This window comes from Onychomys torridus, chromosome 9 (genome assembly GCF_903995425.1).
Source record: "Onychomys torridus chromosome 9, mOncTor1.1, whole genome shotgun sequence".
Lineage (NCBI taxonomy): Eukaryota > Metazoa > Chordata > Mammalia > Rodentia > Cricetidae > Onychomys > Onychomys torridus.
In genome coordinates, this window is record NC_050451.1 from 61645221 (window position 1) to 61673073 (window position 27853).

Genomic DNA, 27853 nt, shown 5'->3' on the forward strand with positions numbered 1-27853 from the left:
AGGGAGAGCATCATTTACCAAGAAACCATAAGGCACTGTGTAGCAGGACGGCTCAGGGCAAAGGAGTTGGAGATGTGGCTAGAGTGGGGGTGGGGACTGGATGGGACAGCAGTTATCTTTTGGTTTTCCCTTTAAGAACTAGAGGCCGAGACAATGTTTTAAACAGGGCAGATACGATGTTAGGAATGCTAAATTCATGTTTTCAGACTACTTTGCAAAAAGAAAAATGTATGTATATGACTGTTTTGCCTACATGTGTGTCTGTGTAGCATGCATGTGCTGTGCCCAGGGAGAGGGCAATGGAAAACCCTTCGAAGTAGAGTCACAGACCATTCTGAACTATGTGGGTGCTGGGAACTGACAAAGGTCCTCTGCAAGAGTGTTCTCACCTGCTGAGCCAGCCCTCCATTCCCTGACTTGGTCTTCTTTAACGTAACTTCCAATTTGATGGCAGAAGGACATCACCAAGTCATCTAAAAGTTACATTATATGTTAAACTGTTAACGGTCTCCTTTGAGGACTAGGAAGGACTGGGCCTGGGGAGGAAGACCTGGTAAATGCAGGGTAGCATTCACCCTTGGTAGTTCTGAGCTGTTTTTTCATAGTGAAACTGTATACATAAGTAAAAGTTTAAGTAATAAAGAAGCCCATGAACTTCTGTGGAGAAAGCCAGGGACGGTCTAACTTTGCACTGCTATTCTGGATTTGGAGTTCTGGAGAACCCACTCCCATTCCTTAAAATCAATCTGCAACAGAAAGTCAAGAGGATGAGGATATGGGATCTGACCTCTCCCCAATGGACACACAAACAGCATCAATAAACATTTTCCTTCATAGCTCCAAAGCCCAGGAAATAGCTCAACACCTTCAGTTGCCCTTACTGGTGTTTTCAACATTACAAAAACCTAAAGTGATTAATAGGGAGCTGGGACTGAACGGTGCCTTACTCAATTAACAAAGACCAAGAAAGAAAAAGCAGTGACTTTGAATAATACAGATGTGCTGAAGTCCTTGAGCAAAAAACAAAGCCTCAAATATGCAGGAGTCAGGGTCCAACACAGAATAATTTACCCGTGGGCAACAAGCCCTGTTCAGTGCAAGGAGTCTCGAATAACTATTAAAGGTGCACCCACCAGAATCCTAAATTCAGCCAGCATTAGCTCATAACCATATTCCAAAGTACAATCTGCACTGCTTCCTTCCAATAATCCATTTGATTTTTGGTTGCACTATTGAGCTGTCAGTTTCTTTTAGCTGGGGACTCCTACTTCTGGCATTTCAGATAAATGCCACAGATCACTGTGTACTTTTCCCCCTTTTACTAAAAACTGGTATAAAAAAAAAATTAGGGAACCAAGAAACGCAATGAAAAAAATTACACATTTGAAAGAAAATTTGGCATTTACTCGTTCATCACAGTAGTGCTTAGGTTCAAAAACAGCACAAATTGCCAGCCATTGTACAGAGTTAATACAAAACATTTTTAGTCATGGTTTAATCAGTCACCTCTCAAGCCAGAGGGTCTCTCTCATTCCTCTGTCACAGATGATCAATCAAAGTCCTAACCATCTGTTTTCTCACATGGGTGCTCTGTTACACAGAAGCACACATGTGCCACAAAGGGGCAGAACTAGACCCACGTTGGGCTTTAGGGTACCTTGTGATGGGAACTTAACATCCTAAGCCAGCCACACACAAAATTCATGTTGAAATCCTAACCTCCAAAGTGTTGATGGCACTAAGGGATGGGGGCTTTGGGTGGTCTTATGGGGAGAGCCCACACGAACGGAACCAGTGTCCTTACAGTGGAAGGACCTCTGAGAACACAGGTGCCTATCGTTGATAACAAAGCAGGCCCTCACCAGAGGCACCTTGATTTTGGACTTCCAGCCTACACAGTTCTAAGAATGAAATACCTGGATGTTATATTTCAGTACATTATCCCAGCTGTAAAGAGAACTCAAGGTCAAGGACAGCAGTTCCCTTGGAAAACGTAAAGCAGTCGAGTCCAGTACGTTTGATCCATTTCCCTTCAGATCCTTCACTCTAGCTTTTCCAAAGCTCTGCCACAGCACTTGAGATCAAATGGCACCTTCTAGAACTTCAGCTAGTAATTCTCAGATTCCACTCAGCTTCCCCAGTGCAGGGATTACAGGCGTGCACCACCACTCCTGGCTTCAACACTCTGCTCCACTGAAGAGTTAGTGATGGAAACACTGCTAGTCCCATCCAGCCCGATCAATGGTTGTAAACGTTCGGCATGATCACTAGACCTATATGACGTTCTTACACTGTTCCAATGGAACACTATGCTGGCACCCACCATGCTGAATGCCGGCAAACTCATATACTGTGTGAAGTCAGTGAGACACTGAGGTGGCTGCCACAGCTTGTTACCCTAATACTGCACTATAATAAATGGAAGAACTAACATGCTCTTTAAATTACAAACCTTAATGAATGTCCATGGATTATCCAATGACAGCCTAAAGACAGTCTATGGGGGGGATGGGGCGATAGTATGTGACAGGGTGTTTGTATAGCACCTACAAGGCCCCAGCTTTGATTCACAGACCACAGAAGTATTTAAATGAAGGGTCTGTCCAGTAATTATCATAACAAACTCTAACTGGCTGACTACTCATTACTTACTGGACTACAAAGATGCACAGATGCAACACTTTTGTTTTTTCCTTTGAGGATGATGGATCTCTCCACATAACTGTATGTGTTGGCCCAATACGAGACCCTTGGCATTTGCTCTCGAGTGCTCACAGGCCCTGAAAAGCCATGGCATTTTAAAGCCTGGAAGGTAGGAAAATGCAGTGCTCATTTTAGTAAAAGCTCTCTTCTGGAAGTCAATTCTCCGTCCCTAAATACCCTCTTGGCTGGGCTAAAGCTCTGACAGTATTGCCGAGATGAAGGCGAAAAGCAAGGGTCAAAACACCTTTCAAACGAGGACTCCTTTCCACATCAAATCCTTCACAGGCTTTCCAAGTTTTAAAAGTTCTCGCCTGAAGTCAAACTGAAACGTTTTGTCTCAGGAATTTGTAGCAAAACCACGCTCGGGTATTTGTGTGAGTATACAGCACTGTGTACAGGTGCCAGTGGGACACAGAAGAGGGTGTTAATCCCCAGAGCTGCATTCCCAGCACTTGTGAGCCACTACTCTACATGGGTGCTGGGAACTGAACTTGGGTCCTCTAGAACAGCAGGAAGCACGCTTAACTTCTGAGCCACCCTCCATTCCTTCTCTCAGGTGCTTTACATAAAGTGGATTCTCAATTATTTCAGGTAAGAAGCAACCTGAGATATAAACCAGGGGTGGTGCCTCATGCCAGTAACCCTAGCAACCCGGAAGCAGAGGCAGGAGAATCACCCTAAGTTCAAGTCTTGTCTGACTCGATACTGAGTTCCAGGTCAGCCTGGTTTCGAGAGAGAGACCATCTCAGGAACTGAAATAACAACAAATCCCTGCTGTAACTTGTCAGTGTGTGGTATGTGTCCGTCTTCCTACTACTAGAGCCAGTGCAGATCACTAGTCTGATCGGCACAGAAACCTTGTCACAACTACTTGGATCCCCATCATGTGCTTCCTGAAAAGGTTAACCTTCCACTAAAAGCAAAAACCTGCTTTCTCTCAGGCAGCATCATTCAAGTTTGATCTAAGTGCCGCTTGAACAGCATCCACAAAAAAATCAAATTTGGTTATTAATGGCTTACTTTATTTTTAAAAACTGATTTTATAACTATATGTAGAGAACTAGGTTTTATAAAATAGTTTCATTCTCTATGTATGTGGATTACCTTAAAACATGGAGAACCAAATTCTTCTTTGGTTTCATCTTATGGGAAAAACAACACACAGTCTCATGACACGGCTTTGCGATATTTATATTCCATTGCACAGATGTGGGCTATACAAATTAGTAACATGAGTCGTTTCTTAAATTCCAAACATTTGTCTAAAATCTTATTACAGCAGAGGCCTAGGGTATTAAAACATCAGGCTGAAATCATCCTCTAAAGTAGTTAAATGCAACACAGAAAATACTGCACGTTTTAACTAAAGCAGTGTTAAGAGGGTAGGCTCAAACACTAACAGCTAAGGAGTAGGGCTGGTAGCATCTACAAGTCAGTCACTGTGGTCCTTTTTAACATCTGCATTCTGTAGGTAACCCTTCCTCTTGGAAGTGCAGAAATAACACAGAAAAAGCCAGATAAACGAAATTATTCCGAGTATGCCAGCTCTATGGAGAAGCAAATCTTACCTAGGACCCCACACATTTGCTAATTCAAATATCAAAGACACCACACTTAGAAAGAAGAAAAGGTTTTGTTTGTTTTTGTTTTTTTTTAAGATAATGGTTTTAATTGAATTAAATGAGATGAAAAGACAGTGAAGCCCTGTTTGCTACTTACATGAAAAGAAGGTTTTAAAAAATAATCACTGCACAAAATACAAGGGGAGGGCTATGCTGTGGCATTACATTACTCCCCACGCTTTTCTTGGCTGCTCAAGAACAAATGGAAGTTTCCACGGCGAATTTGTTCTCGAAATGCCGAATGGTGAAACAGTTACTGGCTTCGCGCTTCTGAATACCTGTTTGGGGAGATAAGGGTTTGTTTAAGGTTCTGGTTCAGTCATCAACTTCACACTCTCACAGCAGCTCTTTAGGTATGACGGAGTAGCCACTCTCTAGCCATCCCCAGTCCCCATGCTTATCAAGTTATTCTCCACTACGTCTTTTCACACATCCTAGCAACTGGTTACGGTGCTTTACAAACTGCTAGCAGATGCATGAGCTTGAAGGTTTGGGAAATGTTCTAGTGATGTGTGACGCACTCAACACACCTGTGTTTGCTTGCAGAACAGACGAACATCATTCTATCAAACTGGTTTTAGAAAATTATAAGCCAAGATGGTAACTTGTATGTAAGATGACTCATCAGGCTGAGGTGAGAATAATGTCATTACAAGGATAAGAAAAGGCCAGGAAAGCATTTTGCTGGGTTGACACAACCACAAGAAGCCAGACTGCAGTGTCACTGATGGTACCCTGGACTTCATGTTGCCACATGCACTTTCATTTTGCATTTGTAATGAGCACATGCTGCTACTCTTACTGTTGGGGGGGGGGGGGGACGGACAAGGTTAAGTGACTGGGCAAAGCCTCATGGCTGTGTCAATGCTCTGGATTCCTCACCTACTTTTTCTTCCTAAGTCACCTGGCTATGGCTGTCCTCAGTATGATCCAAAAGGTGAATGGCCCTGTGACAATTCAGAGCCCCGAGAATCCAAGTGGAAGGCTGCAGAGAGACCTCTGGATAATGAGACCTCCTTTTTCCTGTGGCTGGGCCACAGTGGGGATGCAGAGACAAACCTGACTTTTCTACATGCAGGTAGAGGGACGGACACCTCAAGGCAATGGCATTTCAGGCTGGCTGACTTGATATGGAAGTGTGTCTGAGATTAAGATGACTCTAAGTCCTAGAAATGCTATCCAAGTGTGACAGCACATCCCTTTACTTTCTCACCTGTGGCAGAAACCTCACTCACAATGTCTAATTATTATAGGCATTATCTGATCGTCCTTACCTCGAATAGTGTCTCTGCGCTGCAGCTTGTAGGTTTCCTTGCCATGACACAGTCGGTAGATGAAGAAGCCCAGGTGGTCCACGTTTTCGATCCGGTCAGTGATCACCATGTGCTCATGGAGGAGGTAAGACTGGGGCAGGTAGGTTCCAGCCTATAATGCAAAAATGTAACGCCAAACCTTCAACACATGCACTGAGCAACTGGGGGGGGGGGGGGTGTTAAAATGGGGTTTACAAATATTTAACCATGTTTTTATTATTATTATATTTGAGTTTTAATTTTACTTATCAGCCATGGGTTCCCCTCTCCTCCCCGCCCCCGCCTTCCTCCCAGCCCCTCCCCTCCATTCCTATCTCCTCCAGGGCCAAGACTCCCCTGGGGATTCAGTACAGGCAGGTCCAGTCAGTCCCCTCCTTCCAGGCTGAGCAAAGTGTCCCTGTGTAAGCCCAAGGTTCCAAACAGCCAGCTCTTAACCATCTGTTTTTATAGGTACAGTTTTGGTTTTTGAATTGGGGGTCTCACTTTGTTGCCCAAGCTGGTCTTTAATTCCTGGACTCAGCTGCTGCTTCTGCCTCAGCCTCCCAAATAGACAGGACTGACTACAGGCATGTGTCACTGTACCCAGAAATACGTACAGTTTTGTTGTAATACAGCCATGCCCATCACTGAGGCACTAGAATTGAATAGCTGGTTAAATATTTATTTTCTAGTCCTTCAGGAAAATTTAAATGGGATGAAAATATGGTTTTCAATAATCGTTAATTATGTATGTAGTGTGTGTATAATACATGCATGTGTATATTGTGTGTGCATGTGCGGCATCTGTGTGTGCACAGTGTGCAGGTCCATGTATATAGAACGTAGAGGCCTGAGCATGGACACCAGGGGGACCCTTTTCTGTAGTTGCTTCTTTCCCTTCCCACTGTGGGTTTTATGGATTGCGCTCACACTATCAGGCTTGTGTGGCAGACGCTTTTACCTGCTGAGCTATGTAGCCAGCCCAATTTTGAATGTTTTTAAAAATGTTATTTTTATTTTTTATTTTTCTGGTTTTTTCGAGATAGGGTTTTTTCTGTCTATCCCTGGCTGTCCTAGAACTCTCTCTGTAGACCAGGCTGGCCTCAAACTCACAGAGATCCATCTGCCTCTGTCTTAGTGCCAGGATTAAAGGCGTGTGCCACCACCACCCGGCTAAAAATGTTTTTAACTTCAAAATTTAAAGCATTAAAAAGCGGAAGAAACAGCACACGAGTGTCAGCCCTTAGTTGTAAAACCCTCGGCTACCCTTCAGAAGGGTGAGCTCCAAGAAGGCTAACCTTTCAAAGGAGACACTGTACCCATTATCGTTGATCAGAAATGGAAAACACTTGATACCTTGATGTTAATAAGTAGCTCCAACAGGTTTCTGGGTGGCATTACGATGGATGTGTTCAGAGGAATCACGTAGCACTTGTCCAGGTTAAGGTCCAGGTAAGCAGTCAGTTTCTGGAGAAAAGACACATCTCAGTCAGATGTACCTCAGTGTACCTGAGACACACAGCAACTGGGCTCTAAGAATGGTAGCGGCAAGACAGGCTGGCTTTAGAATTTCTAAGTCTTGCATTTCAGTAAATCAAGAACTTGGTGGCATCAGCCGCTGATCCACAGGCAGCGAGGTGTAAGGTCAGGCCTCAGAGGGAGAGGAACCTATTTCTGTTTATCTCGTTTTAGACAGCACTTCACTGTGCGGACCAGATGCCCTCAAACCTGTGATTCTCTTGTCTCAGCTTCCCCCATGCTGGGATGAGACTCACGCTTTGAGTCACCAACTCTCCTCATCCTCTCTCCTAAGTTAACAACTAGATCCTAAATAGAAGAATTTAGCAAATATTAAAACTGCAAATATCCTGGAGAACCTGCACTTGTTTCATAATCCTGTTCATCCGCTCACCTTGTTAAAGTCATGCACAATGTTGGCAGGGTCGCTGTCTGCAAACTCTGGGACAGGCACACTGATGAATTCAACCTCATCCTCCTCGAAGATCTTAATATTCTCTTCAATTGTCTGGTAGCGAGCAGCTGGGGCATCTGCGGAAGGCTCATTCAAGATGACGTCATCCTTGATGTACTTTAGTCCACAGTAGTACACATCATCTGGCTACAGAGATGGAAATACTGTTTCAGCAATTCCACAGGAGACAGGTTTTTAAATGTAAGCCTCACTTAGGCTGCCACCTCTGTCTCAATGGTATTTTGCTTACAAACTTCTACTTTTCAGATGACAAGTCAGACAGTTTAATTACAGAGCTAACACATTCTTTATCAGATTCTGAAGCTGTCTTTTGAAAGAAAAAAAAAAAGGCCTTTCAGAAGGAGAAAAGCAGCTGATTTCCTCTTGACTCTTTGTGGTAGATAAAAACTGTGTGAAAGCTATCTGGTGTCAAGTAGAACGAAGAAACACACAGGCCCGCTCCTACCTGTAGGCAGTTTCTCATAGAACACATTCAGAAACAAGTAATGTTTTCCTTTGAGACAGGATCTCAGGTAGCCCAGGCTACCCTGTATCTTGCTATGTAGCCAAGGATAACACTAAACTTTTGATTCTTCAGCTCTACCAGGCAAGTGCTACTATGCCCAGTTTATGAAGAGCTGGGGGACTGTGCCCACTCACATAGACAAGAAATAAATGTATATAATAAAAAATATTTTAAAAGTATATGTATAGAAAAGACTAAGAGTGCTTGGTGGGGGTGGGTGGTTCACACCCTTAATCCCAGTACTCAGGAGGCAGAGGCAGGCAGATCTTTGAGTCTGAGGCCAGCCTAGTCTACACAAAGTCAAGTTCCAGGGCAGCCATGGCTGTTAGAGAAACCCTGTCTCGAAAAACCAAAAAGACTCTGTAGCAAAACTAAACGTTTTGGCACCAAATGTTCTCTCTTGACAGTGGAATTACAAATTATTTTTCTATATGTTATACTTAGTATAAAAGAAAACAAAACACTACCTTTAAAAAGATGTAGCCACAGGGATCAAAAGTTCAATGCCAGACTTGTCTACATAAGTCTATTTCACAATAAGCACCCCCCCAAAAAAAAACCATTTACCCTATTGTTCAGTAATGTTTATCAACATGCCATCATCTTGATTAAGTCTAAAAATGAACATGGAGTTCATATAACCTTTGGAAGAAGGCTTCAAAATTAGTTTAAAAATCTCATTGCTGAGTCTTTCCCCTACTTGAAACATTAAGAAGTTTGAAGTAGTCACACAAGCTTTAAAAGCAAATGTCTCCCAAGATTCCTTAGGTCATCATCCAACAACTTAAACTCATCTGCAGTACCCAAACACCACCATTCTGCTTTCAATGATTTTGTGTTTTGTGTTTCATTTTCTGATAAACACACAAGTAATTAAAGGCTCCAGACAATGCACACTTAGAGCAAGGTAGGGACCATGTTCTAATTTGCAGTGGAAAGGAAAAAAAAAATCCAGATCAAAAACTAATTCTTCTGGAGCTGGCAAGATGGCTCACTGGGTAAAGGTACTTGCCACCAAGCCTGACAGTTTGAATTCAATCCCTGGGACCTCCAAGGTAAAACGAGAGAACTGACTCCCCAAGCTGTCTCTGACCATGCCCCCTCCCCCACAAATAAATGTAACAAAAAAGTTTAAATATCTCTTTATGATACCTGAAGTGCAAAATACTTGTACAGGTATGCGCCTCCGAGGATGACCCCAGCGAGCATGAAAGCCAGGCCAAAGCACATGCACCAACACCACGCTCTCCTCTGTCCAACGGGAACCACGTCATCTGGGTCCTAGAATGTGAGAAGGACAGGCTATTAATATGCAGAATCACAGAAGGTAAAGACCAAAGGAAGTAAGGCTCCGATCAAAACCAACCACAGAATGAGGAAGGGGGTGTCAAGACCCCCTATGCCTCCTCAGATAGGATGGACACTGGTCCCCAGGGAGGCTTCTAGGCAGAAGTCTTCTCTTTCTCTCTCTCTCTCTCTCCTCCCTCCTTCCCTCTCCCTCCCTCCATCAGCTAACAATGTCTTAAGCAGTAATACAAAACAACAATTTCTATTTTCCATACACAACTTTTGGCGCTATCTTCTAACATTTGAAATTCAGAAAAAGGTTAACACAACCTTGTCTTACAGTATTATAAGGTTACATTACACAACTTACGTATTTCCTAATTGGATCATTTATAAAATTGTTAGCCTTTACAAGTAGTTTACTGATTTCATTCTAGATATAAAACCATTCCTTACAATCTACAGGAAAAGCTTACAAGAACACTAGCAAAAGAGTGGAAGGACAGGGCACTGAAATTCTTTGAATAAACAGAATCTAAAACAAAGTTACTTATCTAGAATTAATTCTGTAATACTCCTGCCCGAATCTCAGTTTGATAATGGTTTTCACTTTCTTTTGAGGAGCTAACCCTCAAACCCTGTATGGACGACCTCATCAGAAAATGGTGAACTTACCACCAGTCTACACTGTAGCACATAAACAAGCGTGACAGAAAAACTGGATGAATCATCGACAAAAACACAGTTGAGTCAGTCTTATCGGCCCAAGAGCAACTATGGCTAAGGTGACAAGTCCCTTAGGAATGAAACTACAGTTCTGTATTTCCGATTCCAAAGTAAGAGATCGTATCTGGTCACTATTGGGCAAAGTCCAATTCCAGGTATTGTAGCCACAAGAACAATGTGATGCACTCCTTTGTTTTGTTCCAAATCTGCAGCAATCCTGCTGCCTCTGACTGCTATGATCACAGGCATGTGCCTTTACATTCACAGGGTAGGAAGCTTCATTTTAAACATAGACCCTCACAGAATAACAAATAATATTCAATGTTGGGTTCAGACCAAATGCTGTGGAGAAGACAGCATTTTAGGTAGTTCTTCTCATCAATGACTATGTAGAACAAGTCTACTGAAATGCAGCATGGGATGAGAGGGAACCCGGAAGAATTGATCAGGTATCCTAGTAGTGGAAAGTTCTAAGAACTCAACAGATGATAAGGCTTTATAGACCTGAACAAGAAAGCACACAAGGTCTGTTTGAGCTTGCCTGACAATGTCACAGGAGACAAAGTATTCCCAGTATGATTACTCTCAGGGTGGGGGCAAGTGTGGGGGTTGGAATGACAGATAGAAACGGTCACTCTTGGCATTTGGTATCAGCTGCTCAGTAAGCCAAGTATGCACATACCCAAGCCTATGTGCTAGGTTCCCACCTACGAATACATAAATGAACAGCTAAGGGTGGACATCAAGCATATGCAGCCTGTTACATGGACAGTGAGTTCTCAGGCTTCTGGATTTATCCTTTTTAACTATGCAACAAAAATAATTCTGAAAATAAATGATACATGTCTAATATGTTGTATTAGGCACTAGGAATACAGACTCTGCCAAGGAAAGATGGGCTGGACCATTCTAAAAAATAAATCCACAAAAGAGCCAAGTAGACCGTGCATATCTATAATCCTAGCACTTGAGGGCTACGGCCAGTGATTGCCACGAGTTGGAGTCAGCCTAGACTACATAGTGACCTCTGGGCCAGCCTGATCTATCATATAAAACCCCATCTCCTGTCTAGTAAGACACGAAAGAACATAATATGGGCTGATAGGAAAAATGCATACAGCATATGAGACAGGAGAAGTTAGAGAGACTTCCCAGGGACAGAACATGGCATCAAAGGTTACAGGACAGACAGACATTGCAAGGCAGAAGACAATGTTCCAGGAAAAGATATAAAAGGTAAAGAATGAATAAAATCACAAAGGCAGGATACAGGGCATTGCCAGGGAGATGTGGTGCAGCTGAGTGTTCAGGACGGTGGGAGGAATCCTAGATGAAGAGAGGTAACTGGGCCAGGCCACAGAGGACCTTGGAACGGAGCTGAATTCTTAAGTTATTTTAAAAAACTGTTCTGGGATAGCAGAACAGATTAACTTGTTAAAGAACTTCTCTTTAAAACCCTTTTTAAGACAGTTATCAGCACCTGAAACATGGCTTGAGAATCAAGGTATCTACAAGAGTCTACTCAAGTAGCTAAATTACAGACCCAAGTCCATACGCCATCGGAACTTCCGCACAGCTCTGCCATCTTCAAAACCTGACCTGTTTCCTCCATATTGCTTACTCACTCGCTTCCTTGCATTAGAAATTCATGTAGAGATCTCATCTCTCGTTACCAGGCCAGACAGTTCCTGTGTTTATTCGTGTTCATTTTGCATTCCTGGAAACTCTAAGCCACGCTTGGCACTTAGTTAACAGGCAGATAATTGATGACTGAATGAAGAAAGAGCTGGCTGTTTAACTTTTCATGATTCACAAAAGTTCTATCAGCAGCCAGAAAGATAATGGCAGGACAATACAATCATCTTTGATGCCTAACAAACTGGCTCTCTAGCAAAGGCAGTAACTACATTTAACCTAACATCTGTTAAGGCCAGCTACGTGGAACACACTGGTCAAGATGCTATAAAAAAATCCAAATGTGAATAAACCATGCTTCATACAGTCAGCAGTTTCCAAATTAAAACAGTTAAAACAGACATGATGATTACAATCTGAGATACAGATCACGCATAAATCATGTTCGAGATAAAAGTTATTAATAAGGCTGAGTCTGGTGGCTGAAGCAGGAGAACGGCCACCAACTCAAGGCTAACCTGGGCTACATAGTGCTCCAGGTCAGCCAGGACTATAGTGTCAAAAAATGAAAATAAAATAAAAAACACAGAAAAGCAACAACGAAAACCTCAGAGAGCAAGCCCCATGGCGGTTGGTTTACTAACACTCACACCACAGCCTTTCTAGTCAGGAGGACAAAGATGCTCATTATTAAAGTGGAACCTGTTTCTACTCAGTGAGGTACCTGATCCCAGCCAGTACACAGACGACAACAGGTACAGGGTGAGAAAAAAAGAGAACTGTAGAAATCGAACCAAGTCAATTACTCTACCAAAGACCAATTATAAAACATCACCTGCCCTTGGACAGGGTGGCCTAAGCTTCATCCTGGCACCTGGGAAGCAGAAGCGGAAGCATCAAGAGTTCAAGGTTGTGCTGGCAAGATGGCACGGGGCTGAAGAGCCTTACTGCTCTTGCTAGCGAGTCCAGGCTCAGGTCCCAGAACCCACATCAGGTGGCTCACAACCATCTGTAACTCTAGTTCCCAGGGATCCAACACTTCTTAGGACCTGGGGATCCACACGTGGTACATATGCCTTCTCAGGTACATGCATACACACAAATAATTAACTGTTTTTAAAAATATTAAATAAATTCAAAGTAATCCTCCCTAAATTTAAGAATACTTATGTTTTGGGAACCTGCTCCAAAATACCAAAAAGAAAAAAAGAAAAAAAAAAATCACCTGTTAAATATTTATAGGATCATTATTCAAACGTCTCAAACTAAAACCAAGCCAAATATTCATTAACCAATAAGTAGATTTCCATTTATCACATTCATATTCTGAAACAAAACAGCAGAGGTCCTGTATTTTGTGAGGAGCCCACCCCCATGTTCTCAGGAGTGCTTTTCAATTCTCTTAACACTAGTACTTAAAATGTGCATTAGAAATCTCTTCATAATCTTGTCTGCTTAAAACAAGAAAAGGAAGAAAATTCATGAACAAGCAAACCGTTCACTGGGGTCCGTAACTGTACCTGGCCTGATTTAACTCCAGTCACTGTACTGCCCTGGAACTAGTGCACCTCAACTATGCTGAGAACTCCCGCAGGTCCCACGCAATTACCATCTCGTCAGTCCTCCTCAAAGTCAAGGATTTAGCCCAGTTACAAAGGAGACAGCAAGGCACAGCCGGGCCCACTCCCATCCTCAGCAGCAGACAGAGCCCGGCGTGGTGGTCAAAGGCCTTCATCTCGGCTACCCAAGAGGCTGAGCAGGTGGGCTACAGTGCAAGGGCAGCCTGGACAACTTGAATGAAAGAGACTGGGATGCAGTGTGGTGGCAGAGTGCTCTGCGACACACAAGGACCCAGGTTCAGTCTCAAATGCACTGCCGTGGCTCCATAAAGTACTCTCTCTCCGGCAGCACAGTGTTTTCTGGTTGGAATAAATCTTCCTGGACAGTAAGGCAAGATCACTTAACTGTCTCTTAAGCAACATGATGGCTACATTGTGCTTTACTTCCATTAGTTATGAATTAGGTCAGCTCCGTCAGTTCCCTAAGCGGCCTCAAGAAGTGGATTTCCATCAGAAGCTCAAATAAAATGTAAGGTTTACTTTTTTAAAAAAAAATTCTGTTTCAAAGTAACAAATACTTCACATCCTTCGCCACTTCTGTGTGTGAGCCTTATGACGTTCTCCAAAGCTCTTCTTATGTAATGTTTGCCCTTTCACAGCAGACGCTGCAGCAGTGTCTTGGAAACCACAGTATTGCGGAGGAAAGTATCCCAAGTATTAAACATTACCAGGCCAGGCTAGGACGGAGGTTAGGTGGGGAGAATGCTTGTCTAGCACAGTGAAGCCCTGGGGTTTGATCCTCAGCACCACCTACATGAAACCAGGTGTGGTGGGTCACTGGGTGATGTGGAAGGCAGGAGGAGCAGAGAAGATCAAGGTCATCCTCAGCTACAGAGTGAGCTAATACAGTAGACCGTCTCAATAAATCAGCAAATAAATGTATGTTCTAAACAGACAGCCTGGGGGTGGGAGACGGTGGCATAAAAATACTAGGTATAAAAATGAGACAGAATAGAGGAAAGAAAGAAAATAGAGAAAAGAATTAATATACTTGAGTTCAAAATAGCATGAGCTACTGAACCGTCAGAACTGACACAATGAAATAAGTCAAAGGAAGTCCCTTGGAGAAGATTTTGGGGGTATTCCCCCTCTGGAGTCCCTCCTGGTCTTGGGAATTCTCGCCTCACTTTTCTGTAATTAATCTACGTTCACTCTGCTTAAAAGAAAGTAAGATTTTGGCATTTCTTTGCATGCAAAGCAAAAAATTTGAAAACTTTTTTTAAAGTCAGGAAACAGAGGTCGGGCATGTGGCTCAGCACCGAGCACTTGCCTGTTGTATTCAAGGCCTGGGCTCAACCCTCACCAGTTCACTGATTCCACAGATTTCTACAGTCTAGAGGACTTTTTCCCTTTACGAGCGTCATCACAAGACCCTTCACAGTCAGTCCCTCCAACTGTTTCCAGAAAGTGGTACACCGTGAGACATTCAACTGTACAGGTTTTAACTTGGCTCCTGCGTTCACGACACTTCCACGGAAACTGGACTTTTGTGCTATAATTGTATCTTTGCCAGATGAAGTGAAAATATTTTCTAAAATAAATAGTAAAAGTAGCCCTAAGTATGAAAAAAAAAAAAAGATTTTAACTGGATTTCTTTTTTCCTCTTGGTATTAGGGACTGTACCTAGAGTCTACATACACCCTAGACAAACTCTGTTTCTCCAGCCCGTTTTTCTTTTCTTTTAAAACTTTTAATTTTGACAGAAGGTCTGTTGTCCAGGCAACCCTTGAGCTTGTGGTAATCTTGCCTCAATGTCCCTAGTACTCCGGATTACCGGCATGTGCCACCAGGCTCATGAATCCCAGGTTTTAGAGCATAGGAGATGCTCTGCCCACCTGCTTGCACATTAGGGTGCTCTTCTCAGTAGGGGAGCATCAAAAAGATGCACCTCATGATCTGCCCACCACCCACAGCATCAGTTACCAAGAGCGTCTGATGTAGGGGAAGCAGGACCTCAGGGTGAGAGGTTAGCGGTCTGTTAAGGACAGCAAATATCTGTCTGCCTTCTTTTCTCCTTTATTCCCATCCGTGTATAGATCCTGTTTCCCAATTGGCTTGTCCAACGGGACTGTCGTTGTCTCAATTACTAACCAAGTCCACACAGGAGTATTCATTACCTTTGACACATAAACAGGAAGCAGGCTCCCAGAGCTGGGCATGCGCCGAGGAGCAGAAAGCTGCTCTTTGCATTAAGTGCCACAGTTCACGGCGGCCTCAGCCAAGCTAATTACTATTGAGCTGAAACTAGGAAGCCCAGACCGTGCGGGTCGGGAGTTATCGAGTTAGTCTCTATTTAGACACGGGGAGGGTGAAAGGAAGGAGCACTTAGTAGTAGTGCTGATGGCGGCAAAACTGCTTCTCACGAACACGTTTTGTTGTTTGAGTTTGGTTTTTGTTTTGCTAACAAATTTCACAATACACACTATAGAAAGAAAAACGACAATTTAAGCTATTGCGTAACAATCTCGAGAAATATATAAGATCTGAACCTAATCATTAGCATCCTATAACACGAACACATGCCTAAGGTTAAACAAGCAGGTCTGAATTAAGAGAAAAAACCTCAGTAAGGCTGTAAAATAAATGCATCCAGTGCTGGAGCCTATCCGTCAATTTTGTATCATTAGGGCAAAGCAGGTGCAAAGTAAAATACTCTTTTATGAGTGACTTGCAATTTCTTCTTTCCCTGAACCTTTTAAAATCTCATGCCTCTTCCACAGTTTAAAGAGGACCGTCATTTCGCTGCTGTTTATTCGCGCTCTGCTCTCTGAGCTCTACCAGCACTGATAACGCTGAGTTATGAAGTAGGAGGAATGACTGGCAGCTGTTCTGTAAGCAGCATCACAGGCACGCTTTACCTCAACAGCCTCCACCAAGGACAATCAGCTGGTGGAGAAGGCTTCCCTCCACCAGAGTCTGACTGTGTTCAACCACCTTCCTAAAACCTTCCGGCACGTCACAGATGGTCCACAACTACTGGAGTCAGGACCAGAAAAAAGAACCAAGCCCGTCCCCCGACTCACATTTTGTATGGAGGTTAGATTTTAACAAAACACAGTAAAAATAATTTTATGCTTGAACTAAAATGCAAGCAGTTCTATTTGATATGCAAAACCTTTGGTAATTTTAAGCATATTCTTTTGAAAAATATAAAATCAGATTTCTATTTATGTATTATCTTACTGCAAGACTGGGAATAAAACCCAGGGCCTTATATTCTACCACTGGCCTACATCACTGATCCATACAAAATAACTTAAATGTGAACATTTACAGACAACTTTCATTTGAGTTTGAAGATTGGAAAGTTAAACACAATGACTAAGCAGCTGGGCACAATGGTGTAAACAGCTGCAATTCCAGCACTTGGGAGCCTGAGTACAAAGGGACCTTGAGTTTGTAGAGAGCCTGCAACACATGGCAAGATAAAAAAAAAAAGTACTAGGTACCAGGTACCTAATCTCAGTCTCCCGAGGGCAGGTACACTGGGCTTTCCACGGTGGCCAGGTATGAAGCACTTTGACTCAATGGCTCAGCTGTCTGCACTGAGTGGAGACACCACTGATAACGGTGGAGGTTTCTGGGTGTCAGCTTCGGACTATGATCCTAGCACATGGGACACAAGGAAGGGGAGGAAGATCAGAAATTCAAGATCATCCTCCACTACACAGCTGGATTTGAGAGGCCAGTCTGGGCCTTGATTAGAAACCCAAAAACAAATCAATAAATCTAAAGTAAAATTAAAGTTCAGTGCAAATATTTGATCTTGGTTCCTTATTCTACCATGCTTCTGGCTCTTGGACCCAGGGATATAGTTTTCTAATAAAAGCAGAATTGACACTTTTGAACATGCTGTCAAATTCGTAGGAATTTATTGATCATCAAGTTATACAGGCTAGTTTAAGAAAAACTACTGAAATTATAGATACAATAAAGAATATTTAGGTTGCCACATTTGAAAATAAAACTTAAAAAGCCAAGATATAAATGAAAAGCTGGGCATAGTGATGAAAACCTAGAATTATCACTTAGGAAGCAGAGGCGGAAGGATCCCTGCAAGTACAGGGCTAGCCTGGGCTACACAGCAGTCCTAGTCCAGCCAGGGCTACACTTCTACACACTGGCCAAAACAGAAAAGAAAGAGAAAAGTGATAAGTATTCACCTAAAAGTAAAATTCACAGTTGGAGCAGTAAAGGCATAAAGTAAGATAAAATCCCCGTGTCGGCAGTGAGCGGTCTTCAAAAGTACGCCTGAGGTCAGCAGTCTTGGCTCTTTGGAGAGGGACATCAGAGGATGATGGCTCATTTTTCTAGGTCATCTTGTCAGGTCTTAAATTAGTGCCAATAATCCAGACGGTTTCCATTATTATCCATTATTAATTATCATTAGGCCTATTGTTAGTGCAAAGGGAATATTCTAATTAAACTTTCAAGAGCTATGGTGACGGCAGTGTTGAAAGTCCTAATATTGATTTTCAGCTAATGTTTATCCTCTGAAAACGCAATGAAGTGCCGGTCCATGCAAAGCAAACGAACCTTCAGCCACACAGAATGGAAATGACCGACAGCGGGTTCTATCAACGCAGTCTCCTAGAGGGCAACACCAAAGCATGAGCAGAAAAGCTCAGTCGTCTGCAGAGGGGAGGCCTGCAGCAGCAAGAAAATGAGTGTGCAGAGAACGAGACTCAAGACGGCAGCAGACCGGGAAATGTGGCCAGTGTTCCGCAGCGCCCAGGAAGCACAGCTGAAGTAGAATTTGATACCAAACTATCAGTGGAATGAAAGATCAGCTGGGAATGTGCATGCCTGCAATCCCGGCACTCAAGAAACGGAGACAAGAAGAGTATGTGAGTGTAAGAGGCAAGCATGGACTGCATCATTCTAGGCCAGCCTAAGCTACAGAAAGAGCCTGGGGAGGGAGGCACGGAGAGAGATAAAGATAGGATTGGCGCACTCAGATATGCAAGGCTCTACAAATTTTTAATCAGATTTTTTTTTAAACAGATCAAATGCATGGAAGCAAACGCAACCCAGGATGACTGACTCTCCAGTGAGCCGGAAGACAAGGCAGGCAATTAGACGGTCAGAAGATGAATTACCAAAAGCTACACACAAAATCAAGCCACATTCTCTCCAGCTCCCAGAAACAACTGATCAAATCCTGACAAAAGGAAAAGGTTTTAGGGTTGGAAAGATGGCCTGATGGTTGAGAACACTAACTGTTCTTCCAAAGGACCCAGGTTCAATTCCCAGCACCCACATGGTGGCTCACCAACTGTCTGTTACTCACACATGTGATGCATAGACATATGCAGGCAAAACACAAATACACATAAAGTTACACAAAGGAAAAAGGTCTTACACAAGAAAGCAAGTATAATGCAAGCACACACATTACCCTGGTGTAAATGGCGCTTGTCACGCACAACAAAAGCAGTGGCTATCAATTCAACAAGAAGTTACTATGTCTACCAAGAAAACAGATTATGTGTATAGTGGAAAAAATACACATGCACATGCTAACTATACCCATCTTCACTTGGATACTATTAATGAGTAGTATTAAAACCAGAAAAATTAAAATAAACTTTTGAAAATAACATGAAAGAGCAGTACAAGAAAGTATTTGCAGTCCAGAACCCCGCCTGAGATCCAGAGTCCTAGTATTTTCCTATAAAGCTGTCACGTTGTTCTCACTTGCACTCTCTAGTGGGCAGCACAGTTTTCCACAAGCTGAATACATGACATCTTAACCAACAGCATGGACACGCAGACTCCAGCTGTCTCCTGTCAAATTGTTCACTAAACACTGCGCAACTCTGGGGCCTTACTCTGAAACCGTTGGAGATGTTTGGAAATGTTTGAGACTCTCAAAATGGCTGCGCATGTTAATGCTGTAGGCGTTTTAAGTACTCTGCCTTCTTTCTAATATAGTAAATATATCTCTACATAAACCTGTGGAATGCAAAAGTTTCTTGGGTTTATGAACAATTTTTAACTTTTTTTTTTTTTTTTCGAGACAGGGTTTCTCTGTGTAGCTTTGCGCCTTTTCTGGATCTCGCTCTGTAGCCCAGGTGGGCCTCGAACTCACAGAGATCCTCCTGCCTCTGCCTCCCGAGTGCTGGGATTAAAGGCGTGCGCCACCACCGCCCGGCCAATTTTTAACTTTTCACTCAAGAGGTTCTGAGACCAAAATGTTTGAGAATCCCTGACTCAGAGAAATGTGAAGTTCATATCACCACGTTTGGCTAGGCAGTGTTTTCAGCATGAAGATACCAAAGTACGCTCTGCTCAGGGAAGCCTCAAAGCAGAATGGCCTAGTGGCCAAACTGTAACAAGAGACCACAAGTGGCTAAGAAGTGAACATAATTGCTTCTGATTAATTTAAGGACACTCACATAAGAATAGTGATTGTCTCTAAGGAGAGAAAGCATATTGTGAAAAAGAAGAATTTTTACAGTTGGTGGAAAAATTCTTTTCATACTGCCTGGGGTGTTAGATCAGGTACATACATTTAAAGTGATCTGTCACTCAACAGCATAAATTCTGCAGTGTGTAACTAACTGCACCAGAGCCTCTAAAGTGTGTTCCCATAACCTATTGCAGGGCTGTTTACTGGTTAAAACTAAATTAATCTATTGATACCTACTATGTACTAGAGAAATACACATTTTAGAATCATAAAGGTTTTTATGTTGACGGAATCTGGAACAGAAGTGTCAGCACTGTCTACAACTGACACGAAGCTGGGCATCCGGAACAGTATCCCAGAAGTCCTATTCCAAAGTAGGATTGGCTGCCGGGGGCCTGAGGGCGTGGCTTCACAGTCACTGTGCTGCTCATGGAAACAAGCAGAGAGACCCAAGGTGATTTCATCTTGAGAGATCAAGGTAATGTTCAAACCTGACCCACAACACTTGAGTTTCCATCACTGAACTGTACTGAAGCCCAAACTACATCCCTAGACCCACTTAGTGAAGGTACTAGATAAAAAGGGGGACTACCATTTCTTAATTCTCTTTTCCCTAACCACCAAAAAAGCTGTCATTCTCTTTCCTATGCCCTAGAAGACCAAGCAGTATGTCACACAGGTACACAAGAGCCCAACTTCAATAGCTTTGCTTTCCACGTGAAAGAAGATTATAAAATGGGGGTCCATGTAAAGCCATTAGTGGTTCTAGCTAAATTATTGTATGAATTTGAATAAAAATCCTCATTTGCCTTTAAAGCTGTGGTATTATAGGGTATTATGTGGAGTAGCTCAGTGGTAGAGTGTGGGCTTACTCTGTGGGTCCTATAACCAAGAAATAACAACATTATAGGGTATTATGTGGAGTAGCTCAGTGGTACTGCGTGGGCTTATTCTGTGGGTCCTGTAACCAAGAGAAAACTGCCGCCTGCAGCAGGAGCAGAAATAAGTCGACCTGATTTTTAAATGAAAACCAGAGAAAGTCTAAGGTGCTTACTATGCAGAAACTCTGCTTCCTCAAGTTGCCTTTCTTGGGCAATAAGGTGCTGAGTCTGCCATGCTGTTTAACATGCCTAGCCCTGTTCTAGCTAAAAGTGCTGGGCCTGGGGACTTCTCCAGACCATCCAAAAGTAAAAGCAAAAACTAAATGAGTCACAATGACCATCTCTCAATGTCACCTTCCCTAGTTTAACAGGGGATCTTCTGGATACCACAATGATCTATGCAATTTAATTAACAACCAGAATTGCATGGTAGTGCATGCCTGTAATTCTAGGATCTAGAGACAGAGGCAGGAAGAATGCCACGGGTTTAAAGCCAGTCTGGCCTACACAGTAAACTTCAAGCTAGCCTGGGTTACAAAGCAATCTCAGAAAGGGGAAAAAGAGAGAGAGAAAAATAAATAAAATAGGCTGTTTGCTGTTTTATGGTCATTTTAACCACAGACAATGGTTCAAGCAGGAAGAGTGGGGTGAGTTCAGAGCCAGGCTGGAGTAGTCCTGAGGTCAGCCTAGGTTACAGACTGATGCTGGCCTCATCAACCTCATCAAACACTTTCAAATTAAATACTGCAATCATGTTTAAGAAAAAAAATTAAGATTTAAGCTTTACACACACTAAAAACAGATTTAGTTTCTAAAAATCTGGCACTAAAAGTTACAGCCAGGTGTGATAGACAGCACGTGCCTTTAGCTCCCACACTCAGGATACAGAGACAGGTAGAGAGCACTATGAGTATTGAGGCCAGCCTGGTCTACATAGTGAGTTTCAGGGGAACGGGGCTGCCATAGTGTGACCTTGTTTAAAAACAAAAAGTAGAAAAAAGCTCAAAATGTGAATATTAAAAATCCACCAAAGCTTATTAAGATATGGAATTCAACTACCTTGTTGAGTACTTGTGTAAACAAAAATGTTTATTTGACTATTTCAAATTCACACCTGAGTCTGTCCGCACTTTCTAGCCCAAGGCAGGAGGGAACTATAGGTTCTGGGCCAGCCTTGGCAACAACAGTAAAGTCCTATAACAGCAATTAAAAATTTAAAAAAAAAAAAAAAAAAAAAAAAGAGGTTCTAATGCCACAGTGTCAATTTCTCAATTTGATATGGAACTTAAAATTGCTAGCATTAATAAACCAGACTATAAATTTTATTTCAACATAGCTTCAGTCATATTCACATTAGCACCAGGTCAGGAAACCTGTGAGCAAGCGAGATATAGCAGTGAGCTCAAAGTTAGCAGAGTCAGGCCAGTACACCAACAAGGGTCATTTTCTCACTCCTACAACTCAATTCGCATTTTCCTGTTTGGGAATAAAAAACTTATTATCACTCTAATTTGTCCTAAAATGGGACAACTATTAAAATGCTCCTTAGCTTTTTTTCCTCCTTCATTCAATGTAGTAGTAGGGACTTTTAAAAATCAGCAATTCTTAAATAAGTGTTCACTCAATGATTGGTAACACATCATGTTGTTAGCTTGTGAGAATAAGGATCCAAATACAGAAGAAAGTGAAAAAACAAAACACAATTAGGTAAAGAGGAGGTCTTGTTTTAGTAATTTATAAAGTTAGCACACCAAGTAATAAGATTCATTTTGTTAAGTGGAAAGTTTTTTGGTTTTTTTTTTTGGTTTTTCGAGACAGGGTTTTTCTGTGTAGCTTTGAAGGCTGTCCTGGAACTCGCTCTGTAGACCAGGCTGACCTCGAACTCAGAGATCCACCTGGCTCTGCCCCACGAGTGCTGGGATTAAAGGCATGCGCCACCACCGCCACCCGGCTCAGTGGAAAGTTTTAAAGTGCTGTCCCTAGGGTCACTTCTGCAACTTATCTTAAACCTTGAACTTTCGGCTGTCTATCTTGTAGAAGACTGTAGGTGTGAAGCTCCTCCTGCAGGGTAAACGCCTGGGAGACCCAGCTTTACCCAGAGCTGGAGCTCACTGCATGCAGGCAGGGCCCCAGAGTCAACCATTTTCTACGGCATTCAGATAACCATCACCCTTAGACTGAGAAGCCACAGGTCCCTTATCTTAACAGGTAGTGGATGGCCTGAATCCTTTGGTGGGAAAGTCCTTAACTCCTCCTCCAGTCTCCAGGCTCTAATTATGTGACACATTTAAGAGCTGGAGAAATAGCCCAGGGCGGGGGTGGAGAGCCCTCGGCAAGCCTGTACAAGGGCTCTCGGTTCAATTCCCAGGATCCCGGAAGTGGAACTCTTGCCAAACAGTTAAGGAGAGCACATTTATTTTGACCCATTTCTTTGTCCAGGATGATCTTTAACACGGTGTCACACAAAGCGATCCAAGAGACTTTAGTCAAAACGAATTCAGAAAGCATCCCCTTTTTGAGAAAGAATGCAGCTTTTGAGGCCACTGTAAATATTTGGGCTATGGTTTGATGAGACAGATTACTGCCTCGCACATTCTTCTCTGGGCATTCACACACAGGTCAAGCTTTTACAACACGGAATAAACACCTGGAAGTTGAGCAATGAACACATTAAATATACCTAGATCATAAATGTGTTACAGATTTTTCTGGTTAAAAAAAAAAAAAAAAAACTCTATTGACATAAAACTCTTAGGTGGTAGAGCTGAATTTCATGAGTTCTTGGAGGTTTGTGGGGAAACACTTACCTTCCTGGCACCTAACTTGTCCTCTAACCAATGACAATATGCAACCTCACCCAGCCTCAAAAGCCAGAGTGTTCCAGCAGAGATGTACAGAAGCAATTTATTGGTCTCCCAAAATGAAACTCACTTCAGCTATCCATATCCTTTATGGAGGCCAAGACCCAATGAACGGAAATGCTGTAACTGGCCCTAGCCAGGCATGGTGGCCCATGCTTGTCCCAGTATTAAGAGGCAGAGGCAGGAGGATTGTAGCACCTTCCAGGCCATCCTGATCTACAGTGAGTTCTAGGACAGCCAAGTCTACTCTACCATAAAAAACTTACAGAAGATGATGTTACTAGGTAATGAGATGCTCTCTGGTTAAAGAGTGCCAGCCAAGTTCCCAGTCCCTCTACAGATCAACACGTCTCACTGAAAGTCTAGTCATGCATTTTATGTTCTCCTTCTAATCCCCCGTCCAGCCACAGAAACACCAAAACCATCACCACAAACAAAACTCTGAATTACTCAATCACTCAGTCCCGACTGTACTGTAAAAATAGAGAAAAATCATCATAAACCAGGATCCATCCAGCCATTTTGTGACAACTCAATGTGATCTTCACTCTGGGACCCATGTTGTCCATTTTGTTGGCTCTGCAAGTGATTTACCTCTTACAATCCATCATCACAAGCAGCCTGTGAGGCCGTCTCATGAAGCAAACAAGTTGTTTTGAAGGCTGCAATCAAGAAAAGGGGGTTCATGAGCAGGTACTGCAGCAAGAATTGCTGCTTCCTCCCCAGCTCCACAGTGAGGTGAGCAAAAATGAGAACCCACTTTATTACATAATCCTCCCCTCTATTTACTTTTTTGTTTTTTTGGTTTTTTTTTAGTTTGGCCACTGACTCTTAGGAGGACTCAAGGGAGGGATGGAACAAATTAAACGTGGAAAGGAAGACAGGAAATTGTCTTGTTAGGGAGAGGAGGTGGTGGTTGTTTTTCCCACAATTAAAACAATTGAATTGTAAGTGGGGTGTGGTGCTATTTGAATACAATCTCTACACTCCAGGAAGTGGAGACTAGAGGACCAGGAGTTCAAGGTCATCATCAGCTATATACCGAGTTCAAGACCAGCCTGGGTCATGGGAGACACTGACTCAAAACAAAGCCCAAACAGCAATTTTCATTATTGCAAAAAATGTAATTATATAATCTTAGTATCTTCATAGAATTTTAAAACTGAAAGAGTCCTTGCCGGCCATCTGGTTCTACCCTCTCATCTTATAAAAATGGAAAACTAAAATTTAAGCTTTAAAAAGAAAAAGTTAAAACAGTTGGATCAGGGCTTATTTGCAACTTCTGACACAGTAACAGTATTTTCTTTGGTATTTGCACATCCACAACAGTTTTCCAGGGTTCAAAGGGCATGAGCACAAAAATCAAGGCCTGTGGCCTGTATCCTAAGTGCACGTGTATCGTTTCAAATTGACCTTTGTCACACAAATCACAATACTATGGTTCTCTGCTGTGTCTGTGCCTCTCTAAGAGCTCTGTGTCTACGCAGACACAGGAAAATGTGGAAGGAAAAGAATGCAGACTAATTGAGACAGTGCAATTGACAGGCTGCTGGAATTATAGCTTCTGCAAAGACAAGACCGAAACCATAATGGAGCCGGGGAACTGCTTCCAGAAGGTTCTCTGCGGGGGAAGAAACAGCAGGAGAGCAAGGTAAAAGTACAAGAATACATGTTACATAAGCCACTGGGTGACAAGAGTGACCAGAATTCTTACGGCACAGGGGAGTGGATACTCAAGCACATTTAAACAAACAAAACAATAACAAAACCAGATCCACGATTACTGTGGTCTCTTAAGAGTTAACAGGCTTTTCTTTCGGAGTTCTGAACTACAACTAGCCTAGCCTAGCATGGTCCTCTAGACCAAAGGAAATGCCCCAGGCAGAACACACTAAGGCTAATTCTGTTCCCAGCCCAGGCGGTCAGACAAGGTGGTTGCCACACCAGCCAGCCCAAAGGAGCACCAGAACATTATGTAATCACTCCGCAGCTCCGAAATGAGATCAGAAGTTCTCACAGATGTCTGTCCTTAAGGAGGCTTTGCCTTTAGCCTTCCTACTTTCATTATAGATAAACATTGTCATGCCCCACCCACCCACCCACCCAGAAAAGGCTTCCAGCTTATAAATGGAAAAAGAATTAAGTTATTTGTTGTACTAACCAATTTGGCTGTGACTTCTGTGTGTCTATAAAGAAACACAACCCCTCACTGCTTAATCCCAGTATTTTTCTTTGGACATAGAGATCATAGAAATTAAGAAATAAAAAAGTATGGAGCTATAGTTACTTTGAAGTAAAAAAATTAAATTATGATGAGCATATGAGAAATCCTAACAGCCTGAAAATGAGGTAAGGCTTGCCAACAGTGTGATTCAAACCTACTCAGGTAAGTGAATTCTGAGGTTTGTCCAGTTTCAAATCTTCACAGCGGTGGAATAAAGGACAGAGAAATGACATCATCGGTACTTTAAGAGTGGGAGGAGTTATGTTTTAAAAATTTAAACAGCAGATACTTACACAATAACATTAAGAGTATATCTTGGAAGCTGGGCATGGTTGTGCACACCTGTAATCCCAGGATTTGGGAGGAAGATGAAGGCGGCTCAGGGGTTCAAGCCCAGTTTGGGCCAGGTGAGACTCAGTCTCCACAAACAAGGATACTGATGGGAGGCCTTTGTGAGTGGAGTCCTTGACTACAGGCCTATTTTACATAAAATGTGCATCTGACAAGGGGATAAGATAATTTGCTGTGGCAATTTTCACCTGCCCAAGACTGTTTGCACTGGGTTCAGGAAAACAATACGAAAGCCAGAACCCTTAATCCTTTTAGGGAACTAGCTCAATCGTGCTATCTCAAGGGAAGGCAGTCATTTAAAAATCAACCCGATGTTTGCTTTTAACTGGAACATTTCCAGAAAACGAGCACAAACCGCCCAAATTACCATTGTATTCTCAAAAATTTTTATAGAGCATTAGTGGCCTGTTTCGTAATAGTAATTTTCATTACATCATTAAAAAAAAAAAAACACCCCTTATTACTCGTACCAGGGACACGAATGATTGCTTTTGAGTCCGAACTAAAACTACCCAAGTGATAATAGGTACTGAAAAGTATTAGTGAAAAATTAAACAACATCTACAGTTAGTATCTGTAGGTATCAAATGTCTGCAGCCTAAAGACGTGGCCGGAGAGTAAAACTTAGGAGACAATTATATTTATATTTGAAAACATTATTGTAAGTCACTTTAAAAGAGTGAATCCAGTGACGCCTTCAATCATGCTCATTCGGTGTTTACTGAGGATTTGGTGAAATGACGGTGAATTTTGTAGGAGCAGGAGCAAATTCCTACGTTTAGATTCCAAGTTTCCCTTTATCAGTAGTCCCCAGAAAGACGCTGATAACATTTAAAAGTCAACTGCTGGCTACACAGAACAGCTACAATAGTAATTACTTTCACCTGGAATTATCTGTCCCAATAATAAAATCGCCACCCAGAAACTACTCCCAGTATACTGGTGTCCTCTCCACCCCCCCCCCCCCCCCCCAGACCCCAAGGTGAAGTTCACCTGCCAACACCGAAGGCCATTTGTAAGCAAGAGAGTTTGTAAAAGAAACGGCTTCTAAAATTAAGATGCTTACAGTTGCTGGACTTAGTCCAAGTGCTGTTCAGCCTAGAAACGAAAGTAGGAAACAACAGAGGTTTAGGCTTGTTATGATGTCAGCCATTTTAGGCACAGTATTTACCCTGGAAGAAAAGTACCAAACTCGGCGGTGGCGGGGCCAGTCGCGGCAGGTCCCCCGGCGACCAAACCAGGTGCAAAAGCAGCCGGAGCTTGCACACCTCTGCAACAGGGCCCGCGGGGGTCGCCAGGGCCGAGACCCCGTCCCGCCCGCTACACACGCACCACGGTACCCGGGAGCGGAGGGCCGCTCGGGCACCCGTCCCCTCGGCGGGGACCCCGCCCGCCCGCCCGCCCGCGACCCCAGCCCGGACCTTGCAATCCACCGCCACGGCATCCGGGGGGATGATGAGCGCCTCCTCGCTGCTCTTGGGCTCGTCCTTCTTGGCCTCCTTCTGGGCCAGCGCCGAGTTGAACGTCACCTTCACCATGGTGCGGCCTGGGGCGCCCTACGGGCGGCGGCGAAGGCTGGGGTGGCGAGCGGCGGGATCCCGGCTGCCGGTGCAGCCTAGTCGGCCGAGCTCAGGGCGCGACTCTGCGGCGGAGGAGCGGACTGCGCGACAGCAGCAGCGGATCCGAGCGGCTCGGTTCCGGGCCTCGCAGCTGGGGCACGGGCGCGGGGAGGGGCCCGGAGG

At 43.2% G+C, this 27853-nt stretch overlaps 1 protein-coding gene across 1 annotated transcript; it reads right to left on the bottom strand.

Moving 5' to 3' along the window:
- Positions 1-3703: 3703 nt before the first annotated feature.
- Itm2b (integral membrane protein 2B) lies at positions 3704-27853 on the bottom strand. Its single transcript, XM_036199094.1, has 6 exons — positions 27533-27853; positions 9268-9396; positions 7530-7736; positions 6974-7084; positions 5600-5750; positions 3704-4603 (listed from the first exon to the last, which is right to left on the bottom strand). Exons 1-6 carry the CDS (start codon positions 27647-27649, stop codon positions 4518-4520), a joined length of 801 nt encoding a protein of 266 aa, XP_036054987.1. The 5' UTR covers positions 27650-27853; the 3' UTR covers positions 3704-4517.

Excerpts from the sequence above, each read along its gene's own strand:
- Itm2b (XM_036199094.1), bottom strand. The coding sequence starts at position 27,649 with ATGGTGAAGGTGACGTTCAACTCGGCGCTGGCCCAGAAGGAGGCCAAG. Across the intron at positions 7,737-9,267 it reads ACAAGTATTTTGCACTTCAG|CCAGATGATGTGTACTACTG; the intron begins GTATCATAAAGA and ends CCATCTCTGTAG. Across the intron at positions 5,751-6,973 it reads AGCTACTTATTAACATCAAG|GCTGGAACCTACCTGCCCCA; the intron begins GTATCAAGTGTT and ends TTTGCATTATAG.